This window comes from Aspergillus fischeri, genomic scaffold (genome assembly GCF_000149645.3).
Source record: "Aspergillus fischeri NRRL 181 1099437636264 genomic scaffold, whole genome shotgun sequence".
NCBI classification, from domain to species: Eukaryota; Fungi; Ascomycota; class Eurotiomycetes; order Eurotiales; family Aspergillaceae; genus Aspergillus; species Aspergillus fischeri.
The window spans coordinates 4,157,164-4,171,699 of NW_001509762.1; the positions used below are offsets into that span (position 1 = coordinate 4,157,164).

The 14,536-nt window shown below is 51.3% G+C and overlaps 6 protein-coding genes across 6 annotated transcripts, besides 1 other annotated feature; 4 read left to right on the top strand and 2 right to left on the bottom strand.

Moving 5' to 3' along the window:
• Position 1: 1 nt before the first annotated feature.
• Positions 2–1,348, top strand: NFIA_086190 (uncharacterized protein; the record flags this gene model as incomplete). Its single annotated transcript, XM_001260560.1, has 1 exon — positions 2–1,348. One exon carries the CDS (start codon positions 2–4, stop codon positions 1,346–1,348), a length of 1,347 nt encoding a protein of 448 aa, XP_001260561.1.
• Positions 1,349–1,730: 382 nt separating this feature from the next.
• NFIA_086200 (uncharacterized protein) lies at positions 1,731–3,239 on the top strand (the record flags this gene model as incomplete). The annotated part of the gene is made up of 1 exon (XM_001260561.1): positions 1,731–3,239. One exon carries the CDS (start codon positions 1,731–1,733, stop codon positions 3,237–3,239), a length of 1,509 nt encoding a protein of 502 aa, XP_001260562.1.
• A 543-nt stretch (positions 3,240–3,782) lies between these two features.
• Positions 3,783–6,061, bottom strand: NFIA_086210 (VPS9 domain-containing protein; the record flags this gene model as incomplete). The annotated part of the gene is made up of 2 exons (XM_001260562.1): positions 3,783–5,658; positions 5,715–6,061. The coding sequence occupies 2 exons, from the start codon at positions 6,059–6,061 to the stop codon at positions 3,783–3,785; spliced, it is 2,223 nt and encodes a 740-aa protein (XP_001260563.1).
• Positions 6,062–6,596: 535 nt separating this feature from the next.
• atg15 (triglyceride lipase ATG15) lies at positions 6,597–8,558 on the top strand (the record flags this gene model as incomplete). The annotated part of the gene is made up of 2 exons (XM_001260563.1): positions 6,597–6,755; positions 6,813–8,558. The coding sequence occupies 2 exons, from the start codon at positions 6,597–6,599 to the stop codon at positions 8,556–8,558; spliced, it is 1,905 nt and encodes a 634-aa protein (XP_001260564.1).
• Positions 8,115–8,170: a microsatellite.
• A 2,425-nt stretch (positions 8,559–10,983) lies between the features above and the next one.
• Positions 10,984–12,731, top strand: NFIA_086230 (putative MFS alpha-glucoside transporter; the record flags this gene model as incomplete). The annotated part of the gene is made up of 2 exons (XM_001260564.1): positions 10,984–11,292; positions 11,355–12,731. The coding sequence occupies 2 exons, from the start codon at positions 10,984–10,986 to the stop codon at positions 12,729–12,731; spliced, it is 1,686 nt and encodes a 561-aa protein (XP_001260565.1).
• Positions 12,732–12,976: 245 nt separating this feature from the next.
• Positions 12,977–14,039, bottom strand: echA (enoyl-CoA hydratase echA; the record flags this gene model as incomplete). The annotated part of the gene is made up of 4 exons (XM_001260565.1): positions 12,977–13,026; positions 13,089–13,634; positions 13,685–13,822; positions 13,889–14,039. 4 exons carry the CDS (start codon positions 14,037–14,039, stop codon positions 12,977–12,979), a joined length of 885 nt encoding a protein of 294 aa, XP_001260566.1.
• Between the last annotated feature and the right edge of the window lie 497 nt (positions 14,040–14,536).

Below are 14,536 nucleotides of genomic sequence, written 5' to 3' on the forward strand. Positions count from 1 at the left end.
TATGGCGTTCGTTCCTTCGGCATCTGCGTTCTCTTTGCCTCTCCCATCATGGCAGCAACCTGCCAGCGTGCGGGTAGCTCGCTATGAGGCCAAAAAGCGCAAGAAACATTCTGATGATTGGGGAGATGACCATGGAGATGGCGAAGGAGAGACGACGGATGCTGCGTCGGAAATAGCGCCTACTGCTCCGTCGCTAACATTGTCTCCTGAAGAAGCCCATCAATATCGCATTGCTGGCCTTTCATTCGACCAAGAATTACCTGGAGGCCTCTTCCCTCATGCCCCTGCTAAGAACGAGTCTCTTAAGAAGGAGAACCGTGGCGATGTCTTGAAAAGTCTCTCTTCCTTGTCTCCTCCAATATATCCTCCACAATCCAGTGCCTACCAGGGCAACCTTCGACTGCAACATTTGGCCGTGATCACTTCCATTCTGCACCGCTGTCTTCTGCAAGGTGACTACATCCGTGCCGGAAGAGCCTGGGGACTGATTCTCCGCGAAGAATTTGCCGGTTCTCCCATCGATGTTCGCACTGAGGGCAGATGGGGCATTGGCGCTGAGATCCTGCTTCGACGTGGCCACCAGGTAGCAGAAAATGCACCAGGGCTTCAGCCGAATGGTGACGGACACGAAAGCGGAGGGGGGCATGTTTCCAGGCCATACTTTACACGGAAGGGGTTTGAAGATGCTAAGCATTATTACGAGAGGCTTATTGTACAACACCCGTACCGCAAATCCGCTCCCGACGCTATCAGTTCCTTGCATTTTTACCCGGCAATGTTTGGTCTGTGGATATACGTTGCCCAAGAGGAGAATAACTTAGCCAGAGAAGATATTCACAGTCGCCATGAAGACTCGCCCGGAGACTTTTCGGAAGAAGAAGAATTAGGGCAGGGCTTCGACGGCGAATCCGGATCTAAGCACAGAAAGGATCATCTTATTACGAGCGTACGAGCGAGGGAACTCGAAGAAGCACAGCAAATTGCGGCCAGGATGGATGAGATACTTGTCTCTCCCCCGTATTCGGATTCTCCTGAGTTGTTGGAGCTCAGGGGTATGGTATCGCTCTGGATTGGAGATCTCTTTGTGTCATGTGTCCCATACCAAGAAGAGGACGAATATGACATTGACGATCGCAGTTCTGTGAAAGAGGATGCCGACCATCTACACGACTCGATTCAAGCCAGGCGTGAGCGACGGCTTGCAATGGAAAAAAGACAGTCTGAAATTCTCAAATCGAGAGAGTTCTTTGAAAAAGCAAGGCAACGTGGCAGAAGTGTTGCCTCCACATTGGAACACTTTCACATTGATGACAATGCTTCGATGGCTTCATCTGGTATGGGATTCTAGAGATCTCAACTTACTTTGCGCTTCGTTCATGAATGGGAATTGTGTTGTATGTAAATAGCTTATCGATTGTACATTATAGATAAATGTGGTAAACACGCTCTCTACTGTACCTAGCAAGCAACCTTGAGACCATCTTCCTCCATGCTGTTATCCAGCTGCTTATCACCACGTGACTTCGTGAGTATCAGTCTGGCGCGCCGTGGAAATAACGCGTTTGGAATCTGCTCTTGGGCAGCCAGAATTTGAACATTGACGCAGAGGATTGACAAGCTCACCACTTTTCAGGCAGTGACCGGCATATTTCATATCAATCTACTGCGGTGAACATTCAGCGAGCTTGAGATTGAATGTCTACCTTCCGAAGCCTTTGATCCAAGTAACCATGGGGGTGGGAGACTATATCCATTCCAAGGAGGCTGGTCCACCTCGCCAATCCAAGGCTGATGCACCGAATCAGTCCCGGCAGCTCTTAGCGCAGCAGGTGAGAGTTGAAGTTCCCCAGACTCAACTTGTTGCTCCCGTGCCTGTAGGGATGAACGGAAGAGCACAGTTGGATGCATACGGGGGAGTGACATTTCCGGAGTCGTCGCAGGCAGCGCATGAAAGTGGCGTGCACCGGGACATGTTTGACACGGATGTTGAGGGGATCGATGACTCAACTGTTGCTGGAACAAGCGTTGTCGATGTTGAAGAGATTCAACGACCGCAACCGCAGCAACATCACTTGCCGCCAGTTCAGAGTGTGCAGTATCAGGAGCCAGAAGGGAAGACTCTCCACGACTTCCGTCACGGACGTCGTCCATATTCATCGAACTGGTATGAGAACTTGGGAGACAAAGCCATGAAGACCGCGGGTTTTGAATCAGATGATGCCGATGCCGACGATGATACCAGCCAAATGACGTCCGTCGCGGGCGACGACAAAGCTGAAGATAATAACGACTGGTACATGTCTCATGGACACCGTCATGCCGAGGAACCTCTAAGCAAACGTCTAGAAGGCTTCTGGAGTGCCAGTAAACGAAAACATACTAAGCCCGGCCACCAGACTCAGGGGGAATCGGCAAAGTTCTCTACTACGTTTTCATCAGCAAACGCAGGCAGGAGAATTGTCCTCCCTCGCAGTATGACAGCAACTCCGAGGACGCGTTTCAGCCCGCCAAAGCCGTCCCTCCTTGACAAGCTGGACATCTCTCCAACTCGGCGCACCGCCGGTCCAAGAGCACAATCCCGGAGAAAAGACAGCATTACCCGTTTCAACTCCCATGGACCGGAGGGAGACACAGGGCTATTCGCAGATGATCACGGAAAGGGCGACAGCGAACCATCCTTAACTGCGTTCGACATTACCCATTTTGACGATCTCGACGACGACGAGACGATCCGCGATCCTTTTTCCAGACGTGCTTCGGTCAAGCGCATAAGCTCAGATACGGCCCAGACGAAGAAGCGAACCCTAGAAGCAGACTATCCTCCTGAAATTCTGTCCAAGAAGACTCTTGAAGAACTCCAGGCTGAGCCGTTTGATTTCGATCCCGCCACTGCACGAGCCACCGCTACTCTGAACCCATCGCAGGATCCATCTGGATACACGGAAGAAGACAGAATCTCTTTACTCATGAAACTATCTAAAGAGGATCGCCAAACATACCTCTCGAATTTAAGTATTGATGAATGGGAAGAGTGCGGCGATCAGTTGCTTGACGAATTCTCCAAGCTACTTTCGGAAATGAAGGAACTGCGCCGCGCTCGTCGAAGGACGGCTGCTATGTTCGAAGCAGAAATAAAGAGAAGACATGATGCTGTTCGGGAGGAAAGTTCCGATTTAGAAAAGAAGCTGAATGAAATGAAGACGGGCGGTGCAGAGGTGCTGCGTGGTCGTACCCCCTGAAGCGCATACCTTGCGACAGAGCAACGCAGCAATACTATCAACCCTGGTGGTTGAAGAGAGCTTCGTAACGAGGCCCGCTGTTACTACTCTTATTTCGATTATTTTACCTAATTTGACGTCTCTGAGAAAGGCCATGTTATGTTACCATACGCTGCTGCAATCAGCCATGAGGATGTCATGCTGAAGATCACGTCGTGTGTTTTCCATCATCTTACGCAATCTGCCTGAGACGAGATCCTAGGATTCGGGTTTCATCCTCTAGAAGGCATATGTTAATAGCATCATTATACCCTTGTGCAATTGAATTATCGACTGATGAATATGTTTTCCTTTCCTATCAGCACTTCGAATTGCGTCAAAGTTGTACTCGCTAACTCCCATAATGCTACCATCCTCAAAATGACTCTAGGGCTTATGTTTCCACCGCCTGAAAATGAACGCCATCTGCAATCTATCATATAGTGTCATGAACGCCGTGAGATCAAACAAACAATGCGAGGGGAAAATAGGAATGCGGGAAAGTGGTAAAGTGACAAGCATGAGTTAACTCGAGTCCGAAGCCTGCCGGAATAACGCTACTGCAAGACGTTTGTAGTCTTCGAGCAACACGGATACATCACCTATTGTCAGTTCGTTGGCATGTTGGGTTTGGAGAAATCTTTGAATAGGCGGATCGATCTTAGGCTGGTTACTGCTGTTATTCCTGGGGACTTCTCGAGAAGAAGGTGAAGCCTTCGTCTTCTCTGAAGGAGCAAGAGTGGCGAAACTTCCTGCCGAGTCCGGCGTGCTGCGCCCGAAGTTCCGTATCATCCCCGGAATATGATTAAGCGGATTGATGCTGTTTCCGAAGTTCCTCATTGACTCTAGAGGGGTGGTAGGCAAAGGGTTCGTTTGAGAGGCAGCTGACGAAGGCTCATCCTTTAGCGCACCCGTGGTGGCAGTGGCCATTTTCAAGCTGGCCTGAGTCCTCACACTGTCCGTGCTACGATCACGGGGGGTCCTGTGTCCACTGACTAGACCCATGAAGGTATCTTCCGCCCTTGAGCCGATGCGCCGCAGTGGGGGTCGATCAGGAGTCGCTAAAGAATCGCCCACTATATTATCCCGAGAGACACCCTTATCAAGGGAAGGCGGAGAAGTGACAAGACGACGAGCTTCTGCTAATGTCTTCGGCAAGATTGGATTGCCACCGTCTTTGGCGGACAGTTGGCTGGATTGCAGCTCCTTGAGACGGCCGAACAGAAAGTTAAAGCTGCTGTCCAGCGATGCGCTAATATTCTTCAACCCTTGATCGGCAGTGTTGCGAACAGCATCGTTGGCAGCGCCAAGCACTTTCGACGGAGGTTGGAACAAATTGTTCAGACGAGGTTGTTGAGGCGTCGCGGGTGGCTGTTGCTTAAGTAGTCTTTCGGCAGCATCTTCCTTAGCATCTGATTTAAAGATCTCCGGAGAAGCGTTCGCTTTTGTAACGGTAGACACGAGGGCCTTGCTCATCTGGTGAGAGGTGTCAAGGCTGTCAGAAGTAACTGTCGTCTCATTGCTCAGTTGAGCTTTTCCTTCCTGCGTTTCGTCCGCTCGTAGCTCCGATAGTTCTACATTTTCCAGGAAGCTGATTGCAGCTTCGAGGTTTGTTAAGCAGTAAGCCGTCTCACCATCGATTTTGTTTGACGACCGGAACCGCTGTATAAAGAGAAGATTACTAATGATGTTAATACCTTCTGGCGGGCAAGTGATAAGCGTATAGATCAAGGTGGGTAGGATCTCATCGGCCGAGGAGGAAGAAGGAAGAAGCTTTGTCAATGCATCAACGATAGCCTTGTGTGCGCCAGCCAGATGCTGAAGCTTCCCCAAAGGATATTTCGCTTCGTTCATTCTTGCCAGACATTCACGGGCAACGGAGAGGCACTGGTCCGCCTCTTTCTGATCCTCTTCATTGATAGTGGCCATGTCGATGTCAATCCCTAGGTCTTTCAGGTTTATCCCAACCAAGAGTAATGCTGCTGTTTTTGAACGCAACTTCTCATCCCGAACTTCATCCAATGTGCTCTTATGCCTCCAGATTTTGTCGTAGACGCATTCACAAGCTCTTCGCTCGATAGCTTCTTCCAGAGCAGCCCCTTTAGAGGCGAGCGACTTTCGAGCCTTCCGCCGTTCAGCAACCTCTGATGCTGTCAACATCTGCCGGCTAGACGGAACATTGCCTGAATCTCTGTTTGTTGATTTAGACTGGCCGAAGCCCCGAGAAGCACGGGGCGGGGGAGGGTTAGGAGAAGGATCGCGGTTTATTCGAGACGCTAGGGCTGATACATGAGTAGCAATGTGCGATTCAGCCCGAACGTAAAAGTCTTGAAAGCGCTGAGATATCTTCTCGATGGTCGGCGGAGAGGAGTGTACCTTGGCGCCCAACGAGTTAACGAACCTAGCAAAAAATATGTTAATGCGTGAGCAACTTATGAATAGAGTAGTCTGACCTACCGGTCAGTTAGGCTCATTAGTTCAATCGGTAGCTCTTCGGGTTGATCCTGCAGGCCCCGAGACAGAACAGAGACCTCTTCACCCTGTTGCCCATCATCTCCTGCTTCCGATCCCGAAGAGCCCCTCTTCTCAAACAAGTCCGGACCATTATCGTGCTCATCGTCATCTACTGACAATGGAAGGGGGAGCGCGGTCGAGTCCACCAACTCTGGAATTGCTACCGATTGAACAGTCTTCGCCCTGGTGCGGGCAAAGGAGCTCAATTCCGGGTTGTCCATTCGCGGAAATGATCGAGCAGTATGGAGACGAGGCTTCGCAGCGTCATTGACCGAAGAATGCGACGACATGGCTCTTCAAAGCATGCACCCTGCGCCTTTTATTATTGAAAGTTATTATTTCCCTCGCAGTCCAGCTGATCGGCTCGCGCAGATCGGGCAATACCTGCGTCTCCGCGACAGAATGGGTCAGCTGGTAATCAGGACAGATTTCGAGATACACCAGAAGAACAAAACAAAGAACTGAGACGAGCAACAAGACAGCAAACAACTGAAGGTATCAACTAGTACCAACAGACATATTAAAAAGCCAGTAAAACTGTCAACAGTGACAGAGATGTAGTAGAGTGTATGTAGCTTAGAGAAGTAGATGATTACCGCTTTGGGAGAGTCCCCACAACTGGTGTCACGCGTTTCTAGTCTATCACGTGCGCTATCATCTGGCTATCTCCGGACTGCGTCACTGCCCCAGCGATAAGTCATCGCCGCTGATAGGCATCTGTACGACGGTGATTGCTTCCTCGAGTCATCCTCAAGATTCCCTTGGATATCTATTTCCATCATGAAAAGCAGCCGGAAAAGGACTAAGCGACACGTTCTGCAAGATATGAGTATATCGGGTCTTCTCTTATCTGTTGCCCTGCTTCCGAGCGTCGTCTCCGCTCACGATCATGTATACTTCGACCCTCCATCGTCCGGTTCACCCTTCCTTGGCCCCCAGATCCCTCTAACAGGCCCTCCAGCCCTTACAGGTACTCATGAGTTTGTAGGTCTTATACCCTGATATCTTTTGATGCAAACACTGATTGTTCTGATTCAATAGACGCTTCGCCATATATATCAGCGAGGTACTCGTGACCAACCCGATCTTCACAGGAGGCTCGATATCAAACCGCACACACGCCTTTGGGCTGTTTCAGATGATGGCCTTGAGAAGGAACTCGTCACATTTGATACTCCCCTCGTTGCTTCATCAAGCCCTCTCACCATCCAGCGGCTTGCGGACCGCCGGCTTTCGGTCATTGAAGGATACCTGGCGGCTGCGAGGTCAAGCGGGGAGGCGGTCGCACTGTCGCCGTCAGAGTGGGTGATGGATACATTGGCTGGTCCAAATGTCACAGATAAAGAAAGCGTTCTCACATTTGCAAAGATGACGGCGAACGACTATATCGAGGAACCTGGCACCGAGGACTGGCACTATATTCACGGCCGTTTCAACTATTCGTCAAGCTTTGGCTGGCAATCGGACGGATTGAGGGGCCATATATATGCAGATAAAACGAACAGTACTATCGTCATATCCTTGAAAGGAACTAGCCCGGCCCTGTTCGACGGTGCCGGCACAACCACAAACGATAAGATCAACGATAATCTGTTCTTCAGCTGTTGCTGTGGGCAGGGAGGCTCGTACCTCTGGCGACAGGTCTGTGACTGTCAGCAATCAGCTTTTACAGCCAACTTGACTTGCATTGTTGAGGCCATGAACGACGAAAATAGATATTACAGGGCCGCCATCGACCTTTACTCGAATGTGACAGACATGTATCCGGACGCAAATGTCTGGATGACAGGTCATTCTCTGGGTGGTGCGATGTCCAGTCTCCTTGGCCTTACATTTGGACTACCTGTCGTAACATTCGAGGCTGTCCCTGAGGCCTTGCCTGCGGCTCGTTTGGGTCTCCCGAGTCCGCCGGGTCACGATCCCAGACTTCCTCAGTCGCGACAATACACTGGAGCTTACCATTTTGGACACACGGCCGACCCAGTATATATGGGAACGTGCAACGGGGTCGGTTCTATTTGCACATGGGGTGGGTATGCGATGGAGTCCGCCTGCCATACCGGCCAAATGTGCGTTTACGATACCGTTGAAGATAAGGGGTGGCGTGTTGCACTTTCAACCCACCGTATCAGGGCCGTGATTTCCGACGTCCTCGAGGTATATGAAGACCTCCCTCCTTGCGCACCCGAGGAGGAGTGCTATGATTGCGAGTTGTGGAAGTTTTTCAAAAGCAATGGGTCTGAAAGCACGACAACTTCGACTACTACCACTACCACCGCTCCTACCACAACCCGGACGTCGACATGCAAGACACCCGGCTGGTGGGGCTGTTTGGACGAAAGCACGACCACTACGACCATCACTTCTACGACGACGACGACGACTACGTCAACGTCAACATGTAAAACTCCAGGGTGGTTCGGCTGCAAAGATCCGACTACAACGACAGAGGCAACTCCCGCCCCGTCTGTCACAACCACTATACCCACGCCAACTACATATCCAACTTCATCTACCTCCACATGCAAAGATCCTGGATGGTTCGGTTGTCGCGATCCCTCCAGCACGACAGCGTCCATCACGTCGTCACCTTCGACGACATCCACCTGCGATGATCCGGGCTTCTTCTGGGGTTGCTATGACGAGTCAACAACGGCAACTCATCCCATCACGCCCGGGCCGAGCGCGCCATACTCGACTCCGTCCCCTACGAACAAACACACATGTACGTCCAGTATTTTCTTCGGTTTGATTTGTGTTGGGTCGACCGGCACCGAACTACGCTAGACTTCACCCCACCATCAACGCTCAATAAGGGTGCGGTTGTGAATCATTTCATCCTACCACCATTTGCATAAACTTCATGATGACCATATACGAGCGACTGATTTTGGCTGGATTCTTTGGTTCTCTTTTGGCGCGGTGTCATGAAGGCGTTCTGCGTTAGTCACTCAGCTGATCATCTGGCTTTTTGGGACTGGTCAAGCTTACTGGTTACATTGATCATCTTGCCGTCAATGTGAGCTGCTTTTTTCTCAGAAACTATCCTCTTGCTGTTGAGAAATCGAAATATAGATACCGACTCGTTATTGGGATACACTTGGGTTAATTTATCAGTAGATGTGGTTTCCACTATGATTTTTGAATAGAGTCCATATGAAGTTATTCCTTCCCATTTTCTCTAAGCCCGATGGAGCTGCCAGAAGACACGACATAGATTCGAATACAACTGTTAAACAGCTATCTACCAGTTGTACTTGGTGGTTGCTACTAATTTGAGGCACGCCATGAAACAGGCGATGTGTCAGTCTTGATTCCAAATCCAGACGCGCTCATTTCGGTCTGACAACAAAATGGTATGTTTAACGTTATACCGGATGGGTAATGGTAGTACTTAGTAAAACGCGCTCGTGTGGTGGTCAGCAAGAAACCTACCTTGACCGGGCCGGCCAAAGTCCAACATGAGTGAATGAAGCCGAGTCGACTTCGAGTACAAAGACCAGCTACGGAAAGCCTCCAGACTACCCGAGGTATTACGCGATAAATAGGAACATACACGAGGCGGCTATCCAGTATGCTAACATCTCGGTCGAGCGATTCCGTACTTGAAGCCCGGCAAGAGGGCTTTGATTGAGATTTATATCACCCAAATACGCCAGAAGGTCGCGCCCAGGCCCTGGTGAGAGAGCGATTGGTCGACGATGCCTCGAGACCCTTGAAATTGACTTTCTTTGCCATGTGGCGTCGCTATCAAACGCCGTGGTTGGTAAGGCAGGGATTGATTGCAGTCATTGTTATTGGTGCGGAACAGAGGGACATAATGACTTTCGGGAATTTATCGATCGGCTTTGACAACGATTTAATCCCAGTCTGATGTTGGAGAGGCCGATTGAGTTAAGCGAGGTTAAGTTCAGAGTGAGCTAGACGTTGATTCCAGCCATCCAGGTCAGCTCCAGACAGCTCTCGATATGTAGATGTAGATCGATTTGATGGAGAGTTTGTGGGGTGCATTAGCATATCCCTTACATGTTGTTTTCCCCAGAAATTGGAGGAGACGATCCGTCGTCTGCAGATGTTGAATGTGGTTTGATACCCAGCGGCCATACAAAAGTCACTACGGATTCCGGTTTCCGACGCTCAGAAACCGAGATGCCTCGTTTTCAACGTTCTGAAGCGTCTTTCTTGGGATTTTTTGGTGCTGGCCATTCACATGACGCGCCGAAGAAAGCATATTCGCGATCTCGAACTCTGATTCGGTCGTTGATGCATTGGAAAGTCGCTGGTGGTGATCCTGAAGGCGCATTCCTGACCTCCGCAGATCGACTGTCAGAATGCGGGACACGTCGAGTGACTAGATCATTTCCCCACGCTAGATCTGTGGAGTCTGGGGTTAGGAATAATCTAATTTATGGTTTCAGATTCTAGCCAGAAGATGAGAAGATGGAAGACCTCATTTTCACTGTCCTGTCCTGGGTGACCGATGCGATATGCTGGTGATGGCTCTCGGTCGGGAAAAGGGGCGGGATAGCGACAATAAAGACCACCGCAAATTCTGCGCCTATAGAAGAGCGACATGGAAGAAACAAGCTTAGTGCCCTGAGCCATTCTCGAAGCCAGAAGCCAGAAGCCTCCAGCACAACAGCCATAGCTAATGCAATCCTACTCTCGTAGAAGCTTCGAGCGAATCCCATCACCACGCTCAACTACACTAACCGTCTAAGGTAGTAGCCGCTCCAGAAACAAAAATTCAAACTCTTCTTCCTCCCTCTCCGTTCCCCGCAAAGAAAAAGCCTCGTGCCATGACCCGGCCAATATCCATTGATCCAATCCTTTGGCCTGAAATTCTATTTGCTTCTAGTCCTAACTGAGAGAAAACAACAGAAGATCCCGGACTTTTTTTTCTTTCTTTCTCTAGACTCTAGAACGGTACTAGCTACTAATCACAAGATCACGATTCTACCCTCCATACCCTCAAACCGGTTCCTGAGCTTGAGGGTGGGGGTCCTCCTGTCCTTCTCCCCCGAGGCCTTAAATTCAGCGATTGTCCCTGGTTTTTCTTGCTTCTCTATTCTCCATTTCCACTACATGTTACCTTGACTCGGAACATTCATTCTCTGGTCATTCTAGACCGTGTGGTCCCATTGTACAAATCCCTCACAACTCCCTTCTACACCCCTCGGTTCGGCTGAAGGTCGTCAATTGTACTCGCATGATGGCTTCCGAAAAGGCGCAGGATGCCATTGGGCCAGCGGGGGAGTACGATCCTCGCCGTGATTCTACAGCGTCTGCGGCCAAGATCATTCACAATGCCAGAGCGGCGACGGAGAAGGAACATCGCATGTCGCTCTGGGAAGGCATCAAGACCTACCCCAAAGCCGTCGGGTGGAGCTTGCTGATCTCCACCTGTATTGCCATGGAGGGCTACGATATCAGTCTCGTCAACAATTTCTATGCCTTCCCGCAGTTCAATCGCAAATACGGTGAGCTCTCCGCAGACGGGTCATATCAAGTGCCGGCGCGGGTAAGTTCTCCGCCCACCTATCCCCCCTTCTGCGATATGTGTGCTGAGATGTCATTGTATAGTGGCAAGCAGGTCTTAGCAACGGTGCTGCAGTTGGAGAAATCATCGGTCTCTTCCTCAATGGTTGGGCCTCAGAACGTTTCGGATACCGCTATACTCTCATCACCTGTCTCATCTTGATCACCGCTTTCACCGCCATATTTTTCACGGCTCCGAATGTTCAAGCTCTACTTGCGGCCGAAATCCTCGCTGGTGTTCCGTGGGGTGTGTTCCAGACTCTCACAATTACGTATGCCTCGGAAGTGTGTCCCGTCGCTTTGCGTGGCTACCTGACCACCTACGTCAACTTTTGCTGGGGACTTGGACAGTTGATTGGTATTGGAGTGATCAGATCAATGATCGATCGTAACGATGAGTGGGCGTACCGTATTCCCTACGGCCTGCAGTGGATGTGGCCTGCGCCGTTGCTCCTTGGCATCCTCCTGGCCCCGGAATCGCCATGGTGGCTTGTCCGCAAGGGCAGGACCCGGGAGGCTAAGAAGGCCTTGTTGCGATTGACCACCGTGCAGGAAGACTTCAATGCTGATGAGACCATTGCCATGATGGTTCACACGACTGCACTGGAAGAGAAGATCACCAAGGGCGCCAGCTACCTCGACTGTTTCAAGGGCACTGACCTGCGCCGAACGGAGATTGTCTGCATGGTATGGGCTATGCAGAACTTGAGCGGCAACTCCTTCTCGAATTACTCTACCTACTTCCTCGAACAGGCCGGCTTGGACGCGTCCAAGGCTTATTCTTTCGCCATGGGCCAGTACGGCATCAACATGGCAGGAGTGTTCGGCGCATGGTTCCTCATGACACTGGGCGTTGGACGCAGAACGCTGTACCTGTGCGGTCTCTGCGGTCTCTGCGTCATGCTCCTCGTCATGGGCTTCCTCGGTCTGGTACCAGAGGCGCACCGGGACCAGGCATCTCTCGCCACGGGCTCTATGATGATTTGCTGGGCGCTGGTCTACCAGCTGACAGTAGGAACGGTGGCTTACTCTCTCGTTGCCGAGCTCTCCACCCGGCGCCTGCAGATCAAGACCGTTGTCCTCGGCCGCAATCTGTACAACGTCGTGGGTATCATCTGCGGTGTCTTCACGCCGTACATGCTGAATCCCGGAGCTTGGGACTGGGGCAACTATACCGGCTTCTTCTGGGGAGGAATCTGCTTCCTCTGCATCATCTACACTTACTTCCGTGTCCCTGAGCCCAGAGGCCGATCGTTCGCCGAGCTGGATCTTCTGTTCGAGCGTAAGGTCAGCGCAAGAAAGTTCTCCAGTACGCAAGTCGATGTCTTCGACGAGACTGTCGAAAGCCAAGTGGTGAGCGACTACCATGCCCAACAGATGGCCGGGCTCGGTGTGACCCCAGCCATAACGGTTGCTGTATGATTGATGAATTGAGTTGCCTCGGCCCTTTTGGATATGACCCGGCTGAGATCCAGACATGATGTACTGTACATAATCTTATTCACACAATACAATTTGACGCTTCTAATGCCACGTGCCGGTCCATGTTATATATGATGTCAAGCGCGCATGCTCTGCCTGCCTTGATCGCCAGTGAATATAAATATTACTGCAGATCTTCTTCCTCAACCACCTTGCTAAATATTTAGGCCCATGCATATGAATTTCTACTCATGAGACCACTCGGGCTTCTTCTTCTCAGCAAACGCAGTCATTCCTGTCCATAGTCAGTAAAACCAACCTCGCGCAGTAAGTCAATCGCAAAAAAAAGAAACTCACCAATCTTCTGATCCTTGCTTCCAAACAAGCCATGGAACAACCGCCTCTCATACTCCACGCCCTCCCTGAGCGAAAGCTCCTGGCTTTTATTCACCACTTCCTTGGCAGCCAGTACACTCACCCGACTATATCCCGCAATCGTCTCCGCAGTCTTAAGCGCCTCGGCCAGTAGCTCCTCGTGCCCACCCTCGACAGCCTTGGCCGCAACACCCCACTGCTCCGCCTCCTTGCCGCTGAAGTTCTTCCCCGTCAGGATCAGCTCCATCGCCTTGCTCTTGCCGACGGCGTGGGTGAGGCGCTGCGAGCCGCCCGCGCCGGGGATCACGCCCAGCTTGATCTCGGGCTGCCCGAAGGTGGCGCTGGCGGTGCAGTAGATGATGTCGCACATGAGGGCGAGCTCGCAGCCGCCGCCGAGGGCGTAGCCGGAGACGGCGGCGATGACGGGCTTGCGGACGGAGTTGGCGAGGTGCGACCACGGGGCGATGAAGTTGTTGGTGTAGGCGTTTGAGAAGGTCAGTGGGGCCATTTCCTTGATGTCGGCGCCGGCTGGAGGGCATTAACATGTTGTAGTGGTTAGAAGAATACTGCATACTCACCGGCAAAGGCCTTTTCGCTGCCTGTGATGACGACGGCTCCGATGTCTTTATCTTCCTCGTATTTAGATAGTGCATCGTTGAGTTCCTTGAAGAGCGGGCTGGAGAGGGCGTTGAGTGCCTTGGGGCGGTTGAGGGTGACTGTCGAGTGTTAGACACTCGTCAATGGACCAACTAGCTCGAATATGATCGGGGAAAAGGACATACTCAGTCCAACACCAGGCTTAGGAGTCGACGTGAGGATGTATTCGTACATCGGGGCAGCGGATGAGTAGGGTCTGGCAACACGGCTAAGGTAGGATGTAAGAGGGATAGCGGTCCTGGACGAGACCAGGCGGGAACATTGCCGAGAGAACATGGTGAAAGGGACGTGATGAAGGTGAGATTAGGTAAGATTGGTTGTTGGAGCAAGCTGCAGGTTAATTGATGCGCAGTCTAACAGTCCTTAAGTGCCAGCTCCTAGATACTACTACTCCGTCCTTATGATGCTACACCCCGGTTATCTCCCCGCATTCGCCGAAGGGAACCGTCGCTCCGAGGCAATGCGGAGCACGTGAACTGGACCTGGTAACATAAGTTGGTGCTAACCCTAGTAAGGCTAGCGTGAGTTTTGTCATCTCCCCTGAGGCGCAGCAGCTGTTGATGTGGCTGGTTCTGCCGAAACGGGTTAGTCGCCGCCCAAGCTGAGCAGTGGACACTTTTTCTCTGCAGACGGACAGACTGCAAGACGGAGAGCGAGAGAGATAGCAACTTTGTTTCGCCCCTCCAGCTTCGTCGGTGTTGGTGGGAATATCCTCTTGTTTCTTGCTCACAGGACGTCTTTCTTGACCCGCAAGTGTCTCCTTGCATTGGTGG